Here is a 19,497-nt window from a genome sequence, read left to right as displayed (position 1 = left end):
TTGTGAAACTGTATAAATGTACATAACCTTTAAAGTTGTCTCATGTTTCTTTCATGCGTTATGTTGCCCAGATATGGATAAAAGACAGGTAGCTCTCTCATACTTGGGCCTCAAACTCAGAGATAAATCTAACGCACCTCAAGTCAAATGTACTGTGTGTGTACTTGACCTAGGTTCTCAGTATGTGACTCACAATTCTCACCAGGGGCGTCACACTCCAATTAATTCACCCATTCCCCCCTCTTTCTCATTCCTGTTGTGCCCAGGAAGAGACAGGAGTGGATGGAAGTATACCAGCCGTGCATGTTTTGAGCATGGATTGAGAAAACTAGGCTTTAGGCACAAACTTCTATAGTTGATCAGATGGTGGGGAACAGGCCACAATTAAAGACTGTTTTCAAAGTAGTCAGCTTGTCACAGTGGTGCCAGGTGGTATAGACTGAAGGAGGACTGCCAGGTGGTATAGACTGAAGGAGGACTGCCAGGTGGTGTAGGCTGGAGAGGAGGGCTTGGTTTGGCTACACCCTTCCATCCTGCCAGGCCAAACTGCCCTCTGTGGTGCTCTCGTCTTCAACTCAAAGCTCATTGAAGAGCCGGCGTTCCAACCAACACCCTCTCAGATAATACATCTCAGTCCTAATCTATAAACAACTATTGTATGGTATAGTGATGCATCTCATCAGGTGGTCTCTGGACAGTGTGTTGTGTTCTCCAGGTGTACATCCTGTGCTCTCCCGCCGAGAGGGACTGCATCGCTGCTACATCACACACCTGACCTCTGACCTTCTCATCCTGGGACTGCATCACTGCTACATCACACACCTGACCTCTGACCTTCTCATCCTGGGACTGCATCACTGCTACATCACACACCTGACCTCTGACCTTCTCATCCTGGGACTGCATCACTGCTACATCACACACCTGACATTCTCATCCTGGGACTGCATCACTGCTACATCACACACCTGACCTCTGACCTTCTCATCCTGGGACTGCATCACTGCTACATCACACACCTGACCTCTGACCTTCTCATCCTGGGACTGCATCACTGCTACATCACACACCTGACCTCTGACCTTCTCATCCTGGGACTGCATCACTGCTACATCACACACCTGACCTCTGACCTTCTCATCCTGGGACTGCATCACTGCTACATCACACACCTGACATTCTCATCCTGGGACTGCATCACTGCTACATCACACACCTGACCTCTGACCTTCTCATCCTGGGACTGCATCACTGCTACATCACACACCTGACCTTCTCATCCTGGGACTGCATCACTGCTACATCACACACCTGACCTCTGACCTTCTCATCCTGGGACTGCATCGCTGCTACATCACACACCTGACCTCTGACCTTCTCATCCTGGGACTGCATCGCTGCTACATCACACACCTGACCTCTGACCTTCTCATCCTGGGACTGCATCACTGCTACATCACACACCTGACCTCTGACCTTCTCATCCTGGGACTGCATGGTGTACAGATCGTCTTTTTGTTACTCGGGTAATCAATGTACATATAATACTCCATCTGCCTTGCCTTTTTTTCTATACATGAGCACAATAAAAAATAAATATTAAAAATTAAGTATATCCACAACATTGGTCTGTGCAAAAAGCAAAAAAACAGTAATCACTGTGTCAACAACATTGACACATGCAGTTTATGACTGTTTCCATATCTACAGTATATGTATTTATGATAGTATATTACAGTAATCCACATAAAAATGCTGTGTGTAGGATCTGCCTCTAGGGGGAGCTCTTGAACACCAGACCATCAGACTACATCTATATTGTATATAGAATTATATGGCTGGTCACAAATTATTCAATCCTATTCATTTATCACCAATATCTCTGGGAAAAGCTAAAATTGCTCTTTCTCATACAATTGTGCTGCTGGATTAAGGTTTTTATTCTTTAGGAATTAAGACTGCTTTTACAGTAGGTATGATGTGAAGTTTCTTTATGAATTAAGACTGCAGTTAGGTATGAAGTGAAGTTTCTTTATGAATTACGACTGCAGTTGGGTATGAAGTTATGTTTCTTTATGAATTCAAACTGCAGTTAGGTATGAAGTTATGTTTCTTTATTGAATTGAGATTCTAATATTGGTAGGTTGTCACACACAGCAGTTTGCCAGATGTGGCTCAGGAGTGAAAAATTCTCCCCATCCATTGTCAATGCTGGGGGGGTGAAATGGACATATCTCGACGTAGGAATGTCACAGAGACAAGGAGTTTGGATATAAAGCTATCGACCTAATGGATGCAGCAATACCAAACATTACTACTCGCACGTGCACATGCACAGAGCCACAAAATGCATTAATTGGCGGAGGTCTGTGCTCTCTCAAGCACCATCTCGTTTCTGTTAAAGCAGAGGGCTGAGCATCTTCTTGTCAACAAATGTACACCTCTCTTTTTCAGACACAAGAGGGAGTCAGAGTGTAGGGAATAAGCCATTTCCTGTTTGTTCAAAGACAGCTCTTTGAGCTGCAGGAATCAGGAAATTAAGTTGACCATCTTTTGAATAAAGGCTCAAAACAAGTGTCAAAGACATTTTAGAGGACTATTTCGTAAATATGTTTGTGACAACCTTGGTAGCATGATCATTGATTGATTACTGCATGATTTAATGATGGATTATTAGAAAACAATAAATATTGACCTGTAGGTCTACTGTATGTTACACCTTCAGAACTAGATACTGTACAGTGGCACTTGGAAGTGTCCCCCATCCCCAACCCACGTTGACCTTTTACATACCAACAAACCTGTGAGAAGGTATACATTTAACAGAATCAAAATTGACTGTGAAAACATATAAAATGTTATTGTACAGTAGGCTATATCAGTTGCACTTACTTTTTTTTTCTCTTGTCTTTAGTCGTATACCGTCTTGGTTGCTTCTGTGTGTCTGTTTCCTGTACTGAAGTGATTGTCTACCTGCGCCAGTGTCCCTATAAGAAAATGAGGAATAGAACATCATAGTCTAGTTGATAATCAAGTTAATACAGTAAAAAGGACAATTATACTACCAACCGTGACCCTAATTGCGTTGCTATATGTGTGGTATAAATACAGCTGAGTTGAGCTAACGTACTTGTGATTACCAGGTCAGAGTACAGCTACTGTTGGGTGAAGTTAAGGCATTGCCTCTCCTCTCCTTCTGAGACATGAAAGCTGGTATTATATATATATATTATTATATATATTAGGGTAGCGGAAGGATTGGATGCAATGCGCCAAACATTAGTGGGGTGTACAGACGGCCTGGTAGTCCGTTTTTTTGTTTTCAGATGATCATTTATTATACAACATCTGTAAAAGCATCACTGCTCACAGTGGACTTTCGATTGGTCTGATTACAACTCGTCAGTTGTTGTTTCTTCTCTCAAAGAAACACAAGAACAGAACAATGTCACGTTATATATCCTATGTAGTAGTGTTAGTTAATGAAGTTAGCTGCTAGCTTTCTGTTGCACCTGTGCTTAACTATCAGCTGGTATGAGGTTGCTTATAAGATAAACATTGCCATTGGGCACATTGTTATTGTAAACAGGTTTCTGTAATAGCAAACATCCTAAATGTGCTCCTAAACTGAGATAAGACAGCAGGTTTCTGTAATGAGGCCCGCATGTCTCAGGATTGTGTTCTCCAAGTCATAAGTTCCATACTTTTCTGAGTGAAATACTCTTCAGAAATCCTTCTTAGTGTAGAACCCTACTAGATAATGCGGTGAAGCGCACTGATGTTTCCAGAAGCCTTTTATTGTTCATCCGTCCTTATATTGAACACAATGCCTTCCTTGCAGTTTCCTCAAGAAACACCGAGCTACAGGAGAGATGATGGAAATAAAATGAGCTCTTACAACATACAAACTTAAACGGTAGACCATATCAATTGGTGTATAAGAAAGCTCGCATTACCGTCGCGTTACAGCCATTCATTTCAACTCCATCTAACATCAGGAGTAACATCAGCGCCATTGCGGTAGAAATGCATCAATTGAATTAAATACTTCTTAACAGTTAGATCGAAACAAATCACACAACAAACAATACCTTGTTCCCGTTCCAGCTAGGTGCTTAATGGGTTACAGGTAACACAAATGTTACAGGGAGCAAATACAGAAGGTTGTAGACACTCAACCAACAACTAACATTTCAGTGAGTTATAGGCCAAGTGATTTGTTTTTAGATAAATGCATCTTCTTCCAAACATTAAGCAAAGGTTCACTTGTTCCATTGGCAGATTTCACTGATTAGGCCTACAACCAAAAACACCTTAATGTTTAAGATTCCTTGAAAGAAGATTAATTGGGTGATTGTATCCCATTACTAGGACTTGATAAATGATGTGTAGGCCTACTTGGTAAGATGTGGAGTGATTGGAGGGGCCACACAGCCCTCATTCTGACCAGAACATTTTAACCATCTTCCCGGACATATTTCTTAACAGCTTCATCATAAAAGAAATGAACCTGGAGGGTCAGGCAAGTCCAAAACAGGCCTCAAAGAAATGGGTGAATTTAAAGAAGTACACAGTAAATGTGTTTCACATAACATGAATATAGCCTTCTAGATGCTGCAGATATCTCATGCCACTGTTTGTTTTAGGAGCTGAGAGCTCCACCAACTGGCTCTGGGACTGACCAGGGAGAGGAACCCCTGCTACTTGGAGCTTCTATGATGGCATGCATGAGGCAGTGGGGTCAAAACCATCTTTGACTCACCTGTCCTCATTGCCTCATGCATGTCGAACCCCACCATCAAGACCAGTCCAGATCCATCTTCCCTCCCGGGCACATCCAGGTCCAATCCACTGTCCCTCCCAGGCACATCCACGTCTGATCAACCATCCCTCCCAGACACATCCACGTCTGATCAACCATCCCTCCCAGACACATCCACGTCTGATCAACCATCCCTCCCAGACACATCCACGTCCGATCAACCATCCCTCCCAGACACATCCAGGGTGTCCTCACTTGAACCCCCCCTCCCCTGCCAAAAAAGATTTTTTCAATCCATTGATGGGGGTTAATCATTTTCAGTTGTGATCGGTGCTGCCCAATTTTCAGTTTTCAATATTATTTTATTTTCAATAAATAAGAATTTAGTTCTCAATTGACTAGTCAATTGACACTTGGCTGGAGGCGCAAACTGTCAGTAAAACATTTCTAGAGACTGGGTCGCAACACCGGATCGGAGAAATGCACTGAACTGGCTCCTATAGATCTGTTTCAATTCTTGTCAATATACACCACATGTTTCACAAATGTTTTTTGGTGATTCACAAATAAATTTGTGTGGTTCACAAATAAATTCTTGTTTCACAGATGTTTTTTGGTGATTCACAAATAAATTCTTGTTTCACAAATGTATTTTTGTGGTTCACAAATATATTTCAAACTCACAAACATGTGCACCGCTTGTATTTACTTGCACCTGAGACACGAACCATTCTGGCGAGAGAGACACGAACCATGAAACTGCTGACACAAATCAAAATTGATATTGAAACAGATCTACCGTCAACCCTATGGGAGTTATTTTTCATAATGTTTGCAAATATATTTATGTGATTCACAAATACATTTGTGTGATTCACAAATAAATTATTGTTTCACAAATTTATTTTTGCTCAAGTGTTAATCAGTTTTTCATTATGCTAAAATTGACTGTAAATCCACATTTTAAAGCTGATATTTCAAATAATAACTGACTGAGGGAAAGTGTGTCGCCCATGGGCGGTTCGCCTCTCTTCCTCCTGTCCTCCTCAGTTTTTGAGTCACCAGCCGCCACTGATACTTACATGGTTATATTGTCATTACTTATCTGTCGTATTTGTTGAAGTGTCTTATGTATTCACTGGTCTCGATTTGTGTTCCCATGCCTGTATTGTCAGACTTTTGAGATGGTTGTGAAACAGCTTTAGGACATTTAAAATGGAATGTTAAGCAGAATGTTTTAACAGAAGTGGTGCAATGATGTATAGTTGAGGTAAAACCTGTTTAAACAGCTTTTAAAGCTAAAAGCACATTCATTGTATTTTCACCTAAAAAATGCATTCGATTTTTTTTTTTTAATTAGGCCTAATGTTTTTTTTAAGAATGTTTAAGTTAATTTTAATAATGTGTTTCTGTTGAGAACACCATTTATTTTGCAGGGGAGGAATGTAAGGCCTGTAAGAAAAGTGATGTGTCTAGTGTTGCTTTGTTTTGTGTGTCTGTGGAACTGAAACAATGTTAATGTATATTTTCACCAGGGACTAGATAGTTACCTATATAATGCTATTCACTGTGATGCCGCTAGGCGCCAGTAGAGAGCTTTGTATGATTATCCTATAGGAGAGAAAAAATTGTCAGTTGGACGTTGGAGACCGTGTCCAGTCATATGGCCTGTGAAGAAGTCTGAGGAAAGAAAACAAACTTTTCTATACGCATAAACGTGTCTTGTTGGATTCGTGTGTAATAAAAGCATGCAGCTATAATGTGCCTCCACTTGTGTGTTAGAGAGGGAACGACAGGATCAGCTTGCTGTCCCAATGTTGTCCCTCTCCATATCCAACGACAAATGAATTTCACATTGAAACGAGGCTTAAGATTAAAAAAATAATATTTTATTTCCTTCCTTTTTAAATTAAAACTGCTCACTTTGCATTGGAAATACAATGAATGAAATGGCTCGAGTAGGCTACAGCAACTAGGCTATACTTGAGAATGACAGTCAAAATTAGAACAGCAACTTGAACCATGGTCATGACATGCGCACTGTGACAAACTTATTTCACCCTCACCATTTTTTTTCACAGGCAAGACATCATTCACATTGCCAGACATCTGAATACAATTATCAGATTTATTTACTTCGCTGTAAATAAATAGAAGTGTTTGTTCAAATAAACAGAGAAACCATTATGACAGGGTGGTCTTTATATTGGCGTCCCCTGAAAGCTGAGAGCAATGTTTATCAGCTGAGTACCCAGCTCCTCCTGCTCCCCGCCAGGCAGGAAGTGGGCAGAGAGCTCCCTGTAGGTGCTGCACACCCTGCGTGCCTGAACGTCTTGTCTGTGAATGGCGTGTTTCCACCGGTGTCGCGCTTCGCCGTAGAGCACCACTAGCGACCGACGAGGAAGGTGCACTGACACCCTGACTTCTTCCCCCTGCCCAAGGTCGGTCAGCCCCTCCTCAAGGGACATGGTTAGAATAGTGTCTGACAGCAGGTTAATGGTGACCAGACGCTCCCCCCACAGCCAGCGGTCATCCAGGTGGGGGTCAATGGCCGACCCGCGCTGGGGGTTGTAGTCTAGGTTGCACTGCTCCACTGGCTGGAAGCCCGCTAGCAGGCGCTCCTGGGACATCCGCTGCACCAGATCTTGGCTGATGTCTGGCAGGCCGCAGAAGCCACCTAGACGCACTTTCCTTTTTTTGAAGTTCACTTTAGGTCCAAAGTCCTGAGGGAAAAATGGAAATGTTAGTTAATTTTTGCAAACTAAAGTGAGTGGTCAAATAGACATGTAAAACACTCAGCAATTGTAGTATGCATAATGTAATGATAGCAATTTATAACGAGGTACAGACATAGCTATGGACCAGTATGACAATGGCTGTGTACAGGTAGGCAGCTGCCTGCTGCTTTGCTATCTGGAGGCAGTGTTTTAATGAAGATGCCTGTAAATGAGTCTGGATTGAAACGGACTTTATGAATCGAAGCGTCACTACTTTAGCCTGGGCCGAGGTTCGAATCCCTCCACTTTAGCCTGAGCCCAGAGGTTCGAATCCCTCCACTTTAGCCTGGGCCGAGGTTCGAATCCCTCCACTTTAGCCTGGGCCGAGGTTCGAATCCCTCCACTTTAGCCTGGGCCGAGGTTCGAATCCCTCCACTTTAGCCTGGGCCGAGGTTCGAATCCCTCCACTTTAGCCTGGGCCGAGGTTCGAATCCCTCCACTTTAGACTGGGCCGAGGTTCGAATCCCTCCACTCCAAACTCGACGTTCTCAACGGAGTGCGAGTTGACAAGTCTGATATCAGGCGATCACTACCTGCCTTGACCACTACCTGCCTTGACCACTACCTGCCTTGATCACTACCTGCTTTGACCACTACCTGCCTTGATCACTACCTGCCTTGACGCGCCCAAACACATCCTGTACCTGTTGTACCTGTGTTACTCTACCTGTTGTACCTGTGTTACTGTACCTGTTGTACCTGTGTTACTGTACCTGTTGTACCTGTGTTACTGTACCTGTTTCCGTCGACCAGACTGAGACTCTGTCCAGACGTCTTGGTCCATTTTTGTGATGAGCTCAATTTCTTCCTCTTCTGACACGAAGTTATCCCATAGGAAGACCCCATGGAAGGGGAACACCTGCTGACCGTCATCTCGCACTGCCAAGCCGTGTACTGGGTCGTACATTAAATAGTGGCATATCTAGAAAGACAAAAATACTGATATAATGCTAGCAAAGCAATCTGAGCCAGTTAATGTTAGATCACAGTTAGCGAGGTAAGAAGCTACGTTTCTGGAACATGTGAGCCAATTGGGAAACGTCAAATCCTAGCAATTTATGACAGACTGAGACTGAACAAAAGATTTTATCTTAACCAGTCCTACCGTTTGCCTACTATCGTACAGTTCCCCTTTTCCACCGACATCTTCACATTTCAAACAGTTTCTAATTCCTTTACAACCACAGGCAGTGGTTGACTTTTCTGCTTCCGCAGCCATTAGACACAGTGCATCACTAAAATACGACCCCGCAGAAAACTGACACGCACACAACAGTTCCGCAATGGGCAGAAACAGTCCTACATAAGTCCCTAACATGAGCAACTCATCATTTTGTAAGCCATATAGAGGTGCTGACCTTATCCTACATATTTAATTTCAGAATAATATCAGAAGTTTATTAAAAACACAAAATAACATTCAAACCATAACATTATTTTTTTTTTTTTGCAAAAAGGATTCATTTTCTCAAGATGCTTCAGACTTCACTGTGGATACATTTTTTTTTTTTCTGTGGATACAAGCTCCTACCAGATATGTGTGGCTTCCTGGTGGCTGCATTTTTAATTATGACATTTTCCAGACCACAATGCTCTAACATGTGGGATTCATTCAACCGTTATTCTTGATTTAACTCCAAATTATATATTCAGGTTTTTACACATCATGCTCATTGTTGTGAGAGAATTGTTTGTGGTTCTTCAACGCAACAGAGGTTTCATTTAATTCAAATGGTCGTGTGTTTGGGTTGGGCAGAGAGCCATGCCTGCCGTGGCTGTAAGGGTCCGTCCAACGCTGTGTCCTTTCATCACAGCATGAGCGTCCTGGTTCTACAAACAACATGTTCTGTCTTCTTTATTCCATTTAGTCTTTATTCAATCCCTTCCTGCTTGTCCTTGATGGCAACCTGAAACATACGCAGAACATTTATGAAACAAGATGGAACACATCACATAGGTGTGTCTGCAGGGGAAATCATATTACACATATGCATCCTCACTGTAAAACAGGCAAGGAATTTGTCAGCAAGAAGATGACAAAACAATTAAGATCACTCAACCCAATTCCATGAGTGCAGCTGGGTCTGTCACGATATCACATTTTTACAGTATTATCATGGTAAAAAATATCATAAATGATATTATCACAATATCCATAGCAATCTTTTTTTCATGTGATCACTTAAAATGCATCTTTAACTATATTTTGCTCCAATGTTTGTTTTTTCTTCAAAACATCTGAAATTGCAGTGTAATAGGCATACTAAAATCAACAGTATGTATTTCAGAGTTTTCGAAGGTAATTTTCCTCTTTGAATTTCTTTCACACAATATCATGGCTGGATTACATTAGTATTTTAATTTTTTAAATACCACAATTATCGCAAAACTGGTATATCGCGACTCTGCTAGGTGCAGCTCTAAATCTGGCCACCGGAGAGTAGAAGCACATCAGACACATTCCAATATCATACTAGAGACTACAGGGATAGCTAACACAACAATATCATACTAGAGACTACAGGGATAGCTAACACAACAATATCATACTAGAGACTACAGGGATAGCTAACACAACAATATCATACTAGAGACTACAGGGATAGCTAACACAACAATATCATACTAGAGACTACAGGGATAGCTAACACAACAATATCATACTAGAGACTACAGGGATAGCTAACACAACAATATCATACTAGAGACTACAGGGATAGCTAACACAACAATATCATACTAGAGACTACAGGGATAGCTAACACAACAATATCATATTAGAGACTACAGGGATAGCTAACACATAATGGCCGACCATGTAGGCAACTTCTCTGTAACTATGTGTGCACTCTCCTGTTAGTCATGTCTCCCTTATGAAGTATCTAGCCCATGTTGACTGCTCTGTATATGTTCTTAGCCAATAGTCAAACATTTTCCAGGAGCTTGCTCGGTCGTCTTGTTGAGAGGGGTCAGGGAAGAATCTTCACAGCTCACTTATCTGACCCCCGGGTGAAACTGTTTTTTTGTTTCCCTCTGGAATATGTAGGGGTGGGACCTATGCCCCCCCTCCCATTGCTCTCTGTAAAGCGCATTGTGTTGCCTCTGTGTATGAAATGCGCTATACAAATAAAGTTTGATTTGATCTGATACACATTCCAGAATAAACACCTCTACATGCATCGCATCCACTCACCCTGAACCTCTCCTCCAACAGGGACAGTTCACTGATGAGATCCGTGATGGCGTTGGTGAAGGCTTCCTGGGGACTGTAGTCCGGGGTGGTCTGGACGCGGATCACGATCTTGTGCTCCAGAGGATGGGGGACCTTATACCCAGCAAACAGCACCTGAGGGTCCTTCAACAGTTGTCTGCATAAAACAATAGGTTAGTCAGGACCAGAGGGGGCTTTATTGTCATTGCAATCTAGTACAAGTACTGGGACCACATAATGTAGTTTAGCATCTAACCAAGAGCAGTATAAAGTGCAGTGTAATGAACATACACGTATATATAGGATAAGAGATATGGAAAAAGCTATGGTACTGTATGGACTCTACTCACTGTCTGATGATGTTCCCAAGCGTATGATCTTCCTTATTCAATGTGAAGAGACAGGCATTTGGCACTTTTGTGTCCTTTAAGATAGTAATTCTGTAAAACAAAGCATAGCAAACTTGTAGAATGGACCCTATGAATTGCTCTTGTTTCTGGCAAACTAATTAGATACAGTCAATTAACTGCAGACTTTGCTGCACAATTAAGTCAGGCAGGCTGCAAAGTCGAGATCAGAGCTATTGATTACCATCTACAACACTCAGATGATGTAATTCGCACACACCGTCTAAGGGGGTGAGGTGGAAGGCACAACAGAAAGGGCTCGGACTGAGGTAGTACTAGCTAGTAGGAACTGAGGTAGTACTAGCTAGTAGGAACTGAGGTAGTACTAGCTAGTAGGAACTGAGGTAGTACTAGCTAGTAGGAACTGATGTAGTACTAGCTAGTAGGAACTGAGGTAGTACTAGCTAGTAGGAACTGAGGTAGTACTAGCTAGTAGGAACTGAGGTAGTACTAGCTAGTAGTACTAGCTAGTAGGAACTGAGGTAGTACTAGCTAGTAGGAACTGAGGTAGTACTAGCTAGTAGGAACTGAGGTAGTACTACCTAGTAGGACCTGAGGTAGTACTAGCTAGTAGGAACTGAGGTAGTACTAGCTAGTAGGAACTGAGGTAGTACTAGCTAGTAGGAACTGAGGTAGTACTAGCTAGTAGGAACTGAGGTAGTACTAGCTAGTAGGAACTGAGGTAGTACTAGCTAGTAGGAACTGAGGTAGTACTAGCTAGTAGGAACTGAGGTAGTACTAGCTAGTAGGAACTGAGGTAGTACTAGCTAGTAGGAACTGAGGTAGTACTAGCTAGTAGGAACTGAGGTAGTACTAGCTAGTAGGAACTGATGTAGTACTAGCTAGTAGGAACTGAGGTAGTACTAGCTAGTAGGAACTGAGGTAGTACTAGCTAGTAGGAACTGAGGTAGTACTAGCTAGTAGTACTAGCTAGTAGGAACTGAGGTAGTACTAGCTAGTAGGAACTGAGGTTGTACTAGCTAGTAGGAACTGAGGTAGTACTACCTAGTAGGAACTGAGGTAGTACTAGCTAGTAGGAACTGAGGTAGTACTAGCTAGTAGGAACTGAGTAGCTAGTAGGAACTGAGGTAGTACTAGCTAGTAGGAACTGAGGTAGTACTAGCTAGTAGTACTAGCTAGTAGGAACTGAGGTAGTACTAGCTAGTAGGAACTGAGGTAGTACTAGCTAGTAGGAACTGAGGTAGTACTAGCTAGTAGGAACTGAGGTAGTACTAGCTAGTAGGAACTGAGGTAGTACTAGCTAGTAGGAACTGAGGTAGTACTAGCTAGTAGGAACTGAGGTAGTACTAGCTAGTAGGAACTGAGGTAGTACTAGCTAGTAGGAACTGAGGTAGTACTAGCTAGTAGGAACTGAGGTAGTACTAGCTAGTAGGAACTGAGGTAGTACTAGCTAGTAGGAACTGAGGTAGTACTAGCTAGTAGGAACTGAGGTAGTACTAGCTAGTAGGAACTGAGGTAGTACTAGCTAGTAGGAACTGAGGTAGTACTAGCTAGTAGGAACTGAGGTAGAACTAGCTAGTAGGAACTGAGGTAGTACTAGCTAGTAGGAACTGAGGTAGTACTAGCTAGTAGGAACTGAGGTAGTACTAGCTAGTAGGAACTGAGGTAGTACTAGCTAGTAGGAACTGAGGTAGTACTAGCTAGTAGGAACTGAGGTAGTACTAGCTAGTAGGAACTGAGGTAGTACTAGCTAGTAGGAACTGAGGTAGAACTAGCTAGTAGGAACTGAGGTAGTACTAGCTAGTAGGAACTGAGGTAGAACTAGCTAGTAGGAACTGAGGTAGTACTAGCTAGTAGGAACTGAGGTAGTACTAGCTAGTAGGAACTGAGGTAGTACTAGCTAGTAGGAACTGAGGTAGTACTAGCTAGTAGGAACTGAGGTAGTACTAGCTAGTAGGAACTGAGGTAGTACTAGCTAGTAGGAACTGAGGTAGTACTAGCTGGTAGGAACTGAGGTAGTACTAGTACTGAGGTAGTACTAGCTAGTAGGAACTGAGGTAGTACTAGCTAGTAGGAACTGAGGTAGTACTAGCTAGTAGGAACTGAGGTAGTACTAGCTAGTAGGAACTGAGGTAGTACTAGTACTGAGGTAGTACTAGTACTGAGGTAGTACTAGCTAGTAGGAACTGAGGTAGTACTAGCTAGTAGGAACTGAGGTAGTACTAGCTAGTAGGAACTGAGGTAGTACTAGCTAGTAGGAACTGAGGTAGTACTAGTACTGAGGTAGTACTAGTACTGAGGAAGTACTAGCTAGTAGGAACTGAGGTAGTACTAGCTAGTAGGAACTGAGGTAGTACTAGCTAGTAGGAACTGAGGTAGTACTAGCTAGTAGGAACTGAGGTAGTACTAGTACTGAGGTAGTACTAGCTAGTAGAGACAGGGAAGCGAGCCTGAGACAGTATCCCTGTCAGCTAGCCAGATGGTAGCAGACTTGTTAGCAAGCTAGCTCTAAAGCGACCGTGGCTAACTAGGTGGCTCTATGGGTATTTCAACAACTTACTTCTTTTCTCCTTCAAACAACAAAAATGACTCGAAAGCCGGAGGTGCGTTCATCTTTGAGTAATCACACAAGCAAGAAGTGAGCTTGCAAACGTAAGGAAGAGGCTTATGGGTGAGCTCCGATTGACAATACCAGAACAGGAAGTGCACAATTAGTCGTCGAACTACCTTCCGATAACGGTCGCTTTAGAAGGATTTCAAAATAAAAGCTGCCGATGACAAACATGACGATTCAGATCGTCTGACTCTGTTCTATGTTTTAGCTCCGGCGCTGGCACAGCGTCAACGAAGTGTGGAGATAGGTCTGGCTATGCGAGATTAGTTTGAGCCTAAAACTAACATAAAACAGACGTTTTCTATCTAGGTTAGTAAGTGATCATGCTTTGACTTAATTGTAGAGATAAATCAAATGCCGTCTGTTAGAGATCTAACGAGACAAGCAGTTGTACAGACACTGACTGTTAGAGGACTATTTTGAATGTTTTCTCAGTATGGTTTGTTTTCCATCTTCACCCTACTCAAATCCTTTGGTGAGTTATTGTTTCTGTTACTCACACAATGTCACATTTATTGAACTTCAATAATACACTTGAATCCACATTGAATGGGAGACATGGTCCGCTTCAGACAGCTCTATCACGAAAACTATAAATATTACAGCTTATATATTGACACCAAAGGAATCCTGAGAACTTGCAGGACATTTCTATGTATAATATGTCTGAATAGCTTAAACACTGTAGGCATGGCGACAAGTTAGAAAAAGGGTAAAAATGCAAAATTAGCAGCTAAAAAGTTAGTGCGGCACCATACGTTTCAATGGGGAGCGCAGTTGCCAAACAAATCGTCATACAGTAAAAACTGTAAGTCACACAGCTTAGATACTTACATTATATGAATCAGCACAGTTGTGTGAACATTTTGATATATAATATGTGTGTGAGCTGTCAAAACTGTAGGAGTGCCAGCAGTTTACAAAATGTGTGAATATTTTCAAAGCAACTGCTGCCACCACTCTAAAAACATAAAGTTTCTGAACATTCCAAAAAGCAGTTTCAAGCAGTTTCAATGGCACAAAAAATAGTTTTAAAAGTTACATTTCTAAAAAACTTTGAAAAATATCAAAAATCTGAATGGATCCGTTAAAGAGCTAAACATTGTGAACATTTTAAAGTTTGAATGAAGTTTCTAGCACAAAGTATGAAGAAGTAGTTAAGGAGACAAAAACTGGGGAGAAGTAGAAGAACTAGAAAGTACATTTCCTGGAGAAAATGTGAGGTGGGCTAGCTGCTGCAGCTGTATGTAACAGCTACTGCTAGAACTACTACGGACCAGGCAATCTCCATGCACCCACTGGCGAAGACTGTGCGTCTCTAGCCCACTCAGGGGCTGAGTTGTGGGGTCTGTGGCGTGGACAGTGGCGTGGTGGTGAGACTCCGCCCCCTCAGGTCAGAGCTGGTCGAGGACAGTGTACCCCTCTCCGGACCACCTACCCGCCCACACCGGCGAAGACTGTGCGTCTCTAGCCCACTCAGGGGCTGAGTTGTGGGGTCTGTGGCGTGGACAGTGGCGTGGTGGTGAGACTCCGCCCCCTCAGGTCAGAGCTGGTCGAGGACAGTGTACCCCTCTCCGGGCCACCTACCCGCCCGCACCGGTGAAGACCATGGCCGTGTCCGAATTGCATACTACTTGCTATATAGTAGGCGAGATGCAGCATGCTGCATCAAAACTGTGCATACTGTATTTCGCCTACTATATAGTAGGTACTATATAGTAGGCGAAATCGGCGAAAAAATGGCCGAAAATGTAGCATAGTCCAGAGCATACTGTTCCGGAAGTCGAGACGTGATACGTCACTGGGCTGTGAGAAAAATAAAAAAAGATGGCAAACGAAGAGGTCTCCGGGACCGCAGCGGGAGTTTTCAAATGTAAGTATTGACTTAATTTGTCGATGAAAAAATTATTTTTTCCGACAGATATCTTAGTTATAACGACACAGAGCTACAAATGCAGTTTTGTGTATATAGGTGGGGTAGAAATGACATTTCGAAAAAGAACGTCATGATAGCTAGCTGCTTGCATTGATCTCTGTGGTGGACGTTACGTTAGCTAGCTAGCCCAGCCAACGTTAATAGGCTGCTAACGTTACAGGTGTTCAGACGGCTCTTGCTCAAAACGTATTAATGTCATAGCTTAAATGTTATTATAGCTAGAATCAAGACAAACAGAGTAACATTTCCATGTAATATGACCATGATTTCTTAAGAAATGTATAAGAAATGTCGAAATTGTGATGAGTTGTTAAATGGCTAACCTAAGCCACCGAGCCTAACGTTACTTGAAGTTGTTTAAACAATTGTCTGTTCATTCCATGATTTAAACGAGTTCAACTGTTCATATATCATATATTAGTATTCATTGTCCCATAATACTTCTGGATGTATTACAGGGACCAACGACCACACCAGGGACGATGATCCTCTGGAGGACGGCTGCATGGGTGGCCCCCATCGCCTCTTCCAAGACCCCGTACCACTTCCACGAAGCGGCTGTGGCCTCCCCTCCCTCTGTGCTGACCCCAGTTCTGGGGCTCTTTAGGTCCTATGAGGTTAGATAACAGTTTTCTAGTGTCATACAAACTGTGAGTCCCTATCAATATATTTGCTATCATATAGCCTGTAGATCAAAATCACCTTGTACATGGCTACAAGGTTCTCTGTGTGCTTTATCCAGGCTGTCTCCGTCGTCCCCTGCAGCCCAGCTTCTAAGATGTAGGTCCTACATAAATCAATATCCAAAGAGAACAGACCGCTGGATTGCTTCTGAACAACAATGCAAAAAAACTGTTTTATCTTGTTCCATTATTGTTTTTGTTATTTTTTATAAAATGTATTTTCTTGAATTAAATTGGTGTTTGTGTGTCATTCCTTGTAATGTATTCCCAGTCAAAGAACAAATGTCACTATACCTAAAACCAGTCATTAGAGTAAAAGAACATTCCTAATGGACATTGTAGTTTGCAATTAGGCATAAAAGACGGAACACACATGTTGGTTCACAATGCTTCATTGGAATTATTCAGAGACGGTTATGAAAGCATCACTGTTTAATGTGTCTGACTAACGACTACTTGATAAGGGAGTTACATGTCCAAAGTGCTCTGCGTGTTGTGTTAAGACCTTCCAAGTTACTGTACATGACCTGTAGACATATCAAGACAATGTGTCTGATGTGTAGATATTACACTTTGTTGAAATGTTAATACATCAAGAAGTAACCTTTACATGTATAATGGAAGAAACACAACCATAAACATTTCTTGGATATTTTTATTACACAATGGTCTTCAAATATACTTTTGACTTTGGTCAGATCATTAGCTTTCCTTGCAAAAGGTACTGACAGGAGAACGCTGATCTGTTGTCTCCCCCCAAAATACTTAAACTGATTACTATGTACAGTGTTACACATACATTTAAATACAAATACATTTAAACAAATGCCTCAAGGCTGCCTATAACCAACTGATCGGTGTTTAAAGCCTCAAGGCTGTCTATAAGGAACAAGGCAAAGCACACTCATGAACTGATAGACTGACTACTTATGGCAGGATGGGGGTAGTCGTGCTCACCAAGAGCTGCGATCCAGGCAGCTTGTGCTGGTGCTGATGCTGCCGCTGCGAGACACTTTCTGAGGCCATCTCCAGGGTTGGGATGATCTGCAGCAGCAGGACCATGGCCACCATCAAGGTCTTCAACCTTTAAATGGTTAAATGCAATTAGGCCTACTGTAAGTCGTTTAGCAGACACACAAAAGTGTCTGCTAAATAAATGACTAAGGTAATGCTGGACAACAGTGTCTGCTAAATGACTGATGTAATGTTACCTCCAAAGACTAGCACCTGTCTGTGAATGACAAGACCATTGTAAAGGGTGAGTACTGAGAAAAGCTCTAAATGCAATGAATTATTATTATTGTTATTGCTATTATTAGCACCTCCATGGTCTTGCCCCATCCTCCTGACCATCACCAAGGTTCCTCTGTGTCGATTTTGACAATCTGAAGTCCCTCCTTGTGTCCAGCCGTCAAAATAGGTCCTCAGCAGGGACGTAGAGGTTGACTTGGTGAGGACCTCTGTCTTCCATGTGAGCCTACAGGGGGAATATTATTAGGGCAAACTTTAACTCATTTGTGCGTATGGCATATACTTGTCTTTACAATATGATAATAGATAGATGTCATTATCTGTAGAGCTAAAATGTAACATTACAAAGCAGGCGTGTAGTGATGAGTAAACCCAGGTAAACTCAGTTTACCCACCTCTTTAAAATGAGTTGAGTTTTATTGTTTTGCTTACCTGTCTCTCAGAATCTATTTAATATAACATCCCTGGTACAAATGTAACAGTATAGCTAGCCCCAAGCCAGCACATGCGGGGCTATCAACTAACCTAGCTAACTAGCGTAGCTAGCAAGCTAACGTTCAATATTTACCTCAACTACAAGCATGTCGAGAAGATCTCATGACGGCTCTTCTCCTTGCAAGAGCCAATCAGGGACAGTGTACCCATCTCCGGGCCACCTACCTGACTCCACCGGTGAAGACTGTGTGTCTCTAGCCCACTCAGGGGCTGAGTTGTGGGGTCCGTGGCGTGGATAGTGGCGTGCTGGTTAGGCCCCGCCCCCTTGGGTCACAGCTAGTCGGGGACAGTACAGTGACCTCTGGGCAATTTCCATGCATCCACCAATGAAGACTGTATGTCTCTAGCCCACTCAGGGGCTGAGTTGTGGGGCCCATGGCGTGGATAGTGGCGTGCTGATTAGGCCCTGCGCCCTTGGGTCACAGCTAGTCGGGGACAATACAGTGACCTTCGGGCAATTTCCATGCATCCACCAATGAAGACTGTGTCTCTAGCCCACTCAGGGGTTTAGTTGTGGGGCCCGTGGCGTGGATAGTGGCATGGTGGTGAGACTCCACCCCCTCAGGTCAGAGCCAGTCGGGGACAGTGTACCCCTCTCCGGGCCACCTACCTGACTCCATCAGTGAAGACCGTGTGTCTCTAGCCCACTCAGGGGCTGAAAAGTGGGTTCTGTGGCGTGAATAGTGGCGTGGTGGCGAGGCTCCGCCCCTTTTGGTCATAGCCAGTCAGGGACGGTGTACTCCTCTCCGGGCTACCCACCGGCCCCCACCAGTGAAGATCATGTGTCTCTATTCCACTTTGGCTGAGTTCTGTGCTACCACATTAGTTATAAAAGGGTGCCTGTACCTTTAAGAGAGGCTGCACATGCAAACAAATTCAAAAAAAGCAACAGCTGCCACCACTCTAATCCCAACTGACACTCTGATCCTAGACATAGTCTGCTTCAGACAGCTCTATCGTGAAAACTCTAAATGTTATAGCTTATATATTGACACCATAGGAATCCTGAGAACTTGCAGAACATTTATATGTATAATATGTCCGTATAGCTTAAACACTGCAGGCATGGCGACAAGTTAGAAAAAAATATAAAAATGCAAAATTAGCAGCTCAAAAGTTAGTGCAGCACCATATGTTTCAATGGGAAGCGCAGTTGCCGAACAAATTGGCATACCTCAAAAACGGCAAGTCACACAGCTTAGATACTTACATTGTACGAATCAGCACAGTTGTGTGAACATTTCGATATATAATAGTTGTATGAGCTGTAAAAACTGTAGATATGGCAACAAGTTAGAAAAAGGGTAAAAATGCTAAATTAACTGCTCAAAAGTTAGAGTGCGGTGCCATACGTTTGAATGGGGAGCGCAGTTGCTGAACAAATCGTCATACAGCGAAAA

The 19,497-nt window shown here is 42.8% G+C and overlaps 2 protein-coding genes across 2 annotated transcripts; both read right to left on the bottom strand.

Moving 5' to 3' along the window:
• Positions 1–6,810: 6,810 nt before the first annotated feature.
• Positions 6,811–8,758, bottom strand: alkbh4 (alkB homolog 4, lysine demthylase; the record flags this gene model as incomplete). The annotated part of the gene is made up of 3 exons (XM_084449477.1): positions 6,811–7,485; positions 8,276–8,461; positions 8,645–8,758. The coding sequence occupies 3 exons, from the start codon at positions 8,756–8,758 to the stop codon at positions 6,964–6,966; spliced, it is 822 nt and encodes a 273-aa protein (XP_084305603.1). The 3' UTR covers positions 6,811–6,963.
• A 247-nt stretch (positions 8,759–9,005) lies between these two features.
• On the bottom strand, positions 9,006–13,805 carry polr2j (RNA polymerase II subunit J). The gene is made up of 4 exons (XM_084449566.1): positions 13,679–13,805; positions 11,101–11,190; positions 10,733–10,907; positions 9,006–9,446 (listed from the first exon to the last, which is right to left on the bottom strand). Exons 1-4 carry the CDS (start codon positions 13,729–13,731, stop codon positions 9,411–9,413), a joined length of 354 nt encoding a protein of 117 aa, XP_084305692.1. The 5' UTR covers positions 13,732–13,805; the 3' UTR covers positions 9,006–9,410.
• Positions 13,806–19,497: the final 5,692 nt, after the last annotated feature.

Source organism: Borostomias antarcticus (assembly GCF_949987555.1).
Source record: "Borostomias antarcticus genome assembly, chromosome: 15".
Taxonomy (NCBI): domain Eukaryota; kingdom Metazoa; phylum Chordata; class Actinopteri; order Stomiiformes; family Stomiidae; genus Borostomias; species Borostomias antarcticus.
Note: the sequence above shows the minus strand (reverse complement) of the source record. Positions and strands in the feature narration are given on the sequence as shown.

Coding starts and splice junctions, on each gene's coding strand:
- polr2j (XM_084449566.1), bottom strand. CDS start 13,731: ATGAACGCACCTCCGGCTTTCGAGTCATTTTTGTTGTTTGAAGGAGAA. Junction 11,191..13,678: donor TTGTTTGAAGGAGAAAAGAA/GTAAGTTGTTGA, acceptor TTTGTTTTACAG/AATTACTATCTTAAAGGACA. Junction 9,447..10,732: donor TGTTGGAGGAGAGGTTCAGG/GTGAGTGGATGC, acceptor CGTATGTTTCAG/GTTGCCATCAAGGACAAGCA.